This window comes from Saprolegnia parasitica (assembly GCF_000151545.1).
Source record: "Saprolegnia parasitica CBS 223.65 unplaced genomic scaffold supercont2.26, whole genome shotgun sequence".
In the NCBI taxonomy this organism is placed as follows: domain Eukaryota; phylum Oomycota; class Saprolegniomycetes; order Saprolegniales; family Saprolegniaceae; genus Saprolegnia; species Saprolegnia parasitica.
Genome location: NW_012156420.1, coordinates 272,700 through 276,509, shown reverse-complemented (window position 1 = coordinate 276,509; position 3,810 = coordinate 272,700). Strand labels below are relative to the sequence as shown.

Below are 3,810 nucleotides of genomic sequence, written 5' to 3'. Positions count from 1 at the left end.
TTGAACGCAGCGCGCGTCGTCTGAATTTTGGAGATGACGTCGCCGATGCCAAGCCCGGAGATGAGGTCTTCATTGCCGACGTAGACGGCGAGAACGTTGCCCGGGTGGCGCTTCGTGCCGTCGACGGCGGCCTGGAGGTCGTCGGCGAATGGCACACCACCGCGGATCCAGATGCCCGCGGCAATCTGGAGGTTGGCTTTAGCGGCCGCGTCAATGAGGTTGACCCTGCCTTCAACCGTCGTTTGGTATGTGCGCACGGAGCCAAACTTGGATTTGATGACGGCAAAGTGCTTGTCGACGCTCGAGACGGCTTGATACGAGTCGTAGCAGACACCGTTGAGGCCGCCGGCACCCGTGCGCGCAGCATCGGTCGTCGTGTCGGTACCGAGTCCGACAAGCGCCAAGGCGACGGCACCGACGACGGCGAAAGCCGACACGAGGATCGCGATTTTCTTCTTCTTGGGCGAGAGCGTCCACTTGGATACGACGGGTCCCGCCGTCGTGGGTGTGTTGAGAGCCTCCATGGGTCGTGTTCACAAATGACACGCTACCTGTGGAAGGTACTATTACTACAGTGTAAAGGAGGCTTCTTTCGCGCACTGTACCTCCTCACCGCCTGTCTGCAGTCGTCCATCGCCAGCGCTTTCATTGGCACCTCGGGGGCGTAATGCCATTCGTCACGTACATTGCGCCATAGGAAAGCCAAGTCGCTTTTCGCCACTTGGCGCAATGTATGGGAAGAAAAAGTATACACAGGTGTCAGTCACGCCGCAACGGCAACCAGCTGCAGCGGAAATGAGCTGTCTTTGACTCGTCGAGCGTTCGGGCGCGCCCACTATACGCGCATGCGCTTGGAGCGAGGTCTGTCGCGGGGGCCGCGAGCAGCAAAGCAGCAAAGGCACATTACTCGGGCCACTATGCCCACGTTTCGAGTGCACTAACATAAAAGGTGGGAGTGTCGGCCACCAACGCATCATTGTCGGTTTCCTCGTCGACGGATACACGCTGTGCTAGCAGCGTCTCACCAACATAACGCTCGCGAAGCGCTTTTCCGTTGTAGCAGTTGACCGCTCACGATTACCTGCGTCACTTGAAGCACATACTGTACGTCTCGCTCGTTTGCAAACAACGCAGTTTCTGGGCCAAACCGAGTGCTGGCGGTCATGAGTCGTCTACGCTCCCTACATCGGTGAGCGCAGAAAGACAGAGAGATGTCGCTGAGGAAACACGGGTAAATTGCTAAACCAGAGTGAAAGTTGGTGCTGGGTCATCAGTTACGACATGAAGACAAGAAATGAGCCAGCATCGAGGTGAATGGGCGGTAAAACCACGCTTCGGTCCCTCGTGCTGAAGGTGCTACCCAACAAGATGAACAGAAGGCGTGGACCCTGCATGACGAAGCACTGATTCCGGTTGTTAAATCGAGCTATTGGCTTGCATTCCGTTGCCGATTGTTGGACACCTAATGAACGTTGACATCTTTAACGACTGAGGTTGGTTAGATCAGTTCAAGCCGGTAAAGTCTATATCCATAACTTGCTAGTACGACGACCACAGTACGCGTGCGTCTAGCAAAAGAATCGCCAACGTCTGAGAGGATGGAGCAACATCTATCTTTGTGCCCCTCTAAATTTACGTTGTCGGCATCTTCCCTACGTAAATGTATGCGTAGGCATCCCAATCAATTGTGCAATTTAGTTTTGCCGGTCATGCGCGTGGTCCGCCCGCAAACTCGACAACTATCTCGTCGTCTCATCAGTTGCGCCACCGGTAGCATTGTCTTGATGATCCGAGTATGTTATATGGCGCAGCTATGCGACTACTGTCAGGCAGCTGATGGAGGAGGCGGTTGCCGAAACGTATCAACGGTTTGCGCTCGATGCTGTTCAATATATCCTACTACCCCCTACCCTGCCCCCTACCCGGTACCGGTATACTTGTGGATGTACTATTAATAGTACTGTTTAGGCGAACGTCTTGCTGGATTGTGCCCACAGCTAAAATCTGATTGTTTATATCGGCACCAGCGGTACCGTATGCGCAATCAAATGCTATCTATCTATCTATATATCTATCTATATATCTATCTATCTATCTATCTATCTATCTATCTATCTATCTATCTATCTATCTATCTATCTATCTACTAGTATCTATCTAATCAATTGATAACGGACTTGGCAAACACTTCGACAGCCGACGATTCTTTCCTGTTTACTAGGAACAAAATCCATTGCGAGGACTACGCGATAGTTTAATCAAACGCGTGTAGAGCTCGAGTGTAGACTGATCAGCCTTGTCCCTTTGCCGACTGGCTGGAATGCTGCTGTGCAAAGCTGTCGAGCAGTATTCGAACCATCGTGGGCGCTGTCGACGACGAATCTGCCGCGTCGTTCGACGCAAGGGTGCACTATTATGTACCCCTGGTTCGAAGAGGCAAAACTGTTTCTTCCAAAGAGATTATTGGGCCACATCAGTATTGGTAGTCTCTTGTCCGTGACCAATATTTCAATGTCAACGTCCAAAAAATGCTTGCCACCTACCTACCTAGTACACTCGTTGCGTCACTCGTACGTCGTTGAGTTGTGGCTGCTGCTTCGTCAAGACCTCTGCGCGTCGTCATGACGGGTACGATACCATATCAGAGGTGCGTCATGCGATCATTGGAAGGCAACCCGCACAGAAGGTAAGTGTTGTCCATCTGATTTTGCGCGCCATCAAAAGAAGATCGGACCAACGCTCTCCAAAATCTTCGAGGTCGTACTACTGTGTACTGCGAGGGACCGATCGTGCTTGCTGTGAGCGTGCGTCAGCGACACCGCATTTCTTGTTCGTTTGGCACCGCACGCAAACCGTGATAACCTCATGCGGCGCTGCCACGTGGTCTCGCTCCTTCGAACAGTGCGGTTCCACGTGGTGGCGTTCGAATGCGTTTTCAGCAGACCTCTTCTTGGGGTGATAGATGACGACATTGCTTCGTTCGGTGTAATGCCCCAACATGCTACTCTTCCCGTGCCGCAGCCGTCCCGCGGGCTGCTTCACGGCGACAAGAGTCTCAACTTGTACGGCTTCTTGTACCGCGTTGCAGCTGCAGGTTGGCGCCATGTTGCGTTGGTGGCTACAAATAGCATAGAACCAGATCTTTCGGCAGCAGCCGGTAGCGTGACCACTTGCCATCCATCTTGGCTGCGCTTATACGGGCCGACTCCATTCCACAGTAGAGGCGCTCATTCGGCTTCTTCCACTGTACACAGCAGTACCAGCATGATGGACATGGCGTACGTCGGGGGTACACAGCGCGTAGACAAGATCTTTGGCGAGCAGGCCCAGTCGCTCCGACCCAAGCCGCTGCGGCCCTCCACCGAGGCGCGTCTCGTGGAGCTCATGGAGAAGCGATCGTCCGACTTTATCAAGCTCATGCTCGATGGACCGTCGACCCTCCAGTTTGTGCGCGAGAAGCGAGGCGTTGCGCTCCTCGAAGGGCACAACCACAAGAGGCAGTACATGGTCAAGGCGACGACGACAGTGCAGGGCTCCGTCGAGGACATTCTCCTCTCGTTCCAGATGAACAACACGTGGGATTTTGACACGACGATGCACAAGTTCTTCGACTTGTACGCGAACAAGGGCGCGACGCTCTCAACGGTCGCGTCGCAGCCCATCGCGGTGCACTGGATGTCGCTCAACACGGACAAGATCGAGTCCCGCGACTTCGTGTTTGCTTCGCACGCGCGCTTTTACGAGCACACGGACGCCGGGCTCTGCCTCCTCCCGTTCACGTCGCGCTCGCACGCAACGTCCGGGTCGCTT

General features: G+C 54.1%; 1 protein-coding gene across 1 annotated transcript; it reads right to left on the bottom strand.

Annotated features, from left to right (window-relative positions):
* Nucleotides 1–3,230: 3,230 nt before the first annotated feature.
* SPRG_20347 (hypothetical protein) lies at nucleotides 3,231–3,662 on the bottom strand (the record flags this gene model as incomplete). The annotated part of the gene is made up of 1 exon (XM_012346073.1): nucleotides 3,231–3,662. A coding segment is annotated over one exon (432 nt), but the record flags the coding sequence as incomplete, so codon positions are not given.
* Nucleotides 3,663–3,810: the final 148 nt, after the last annotated feature.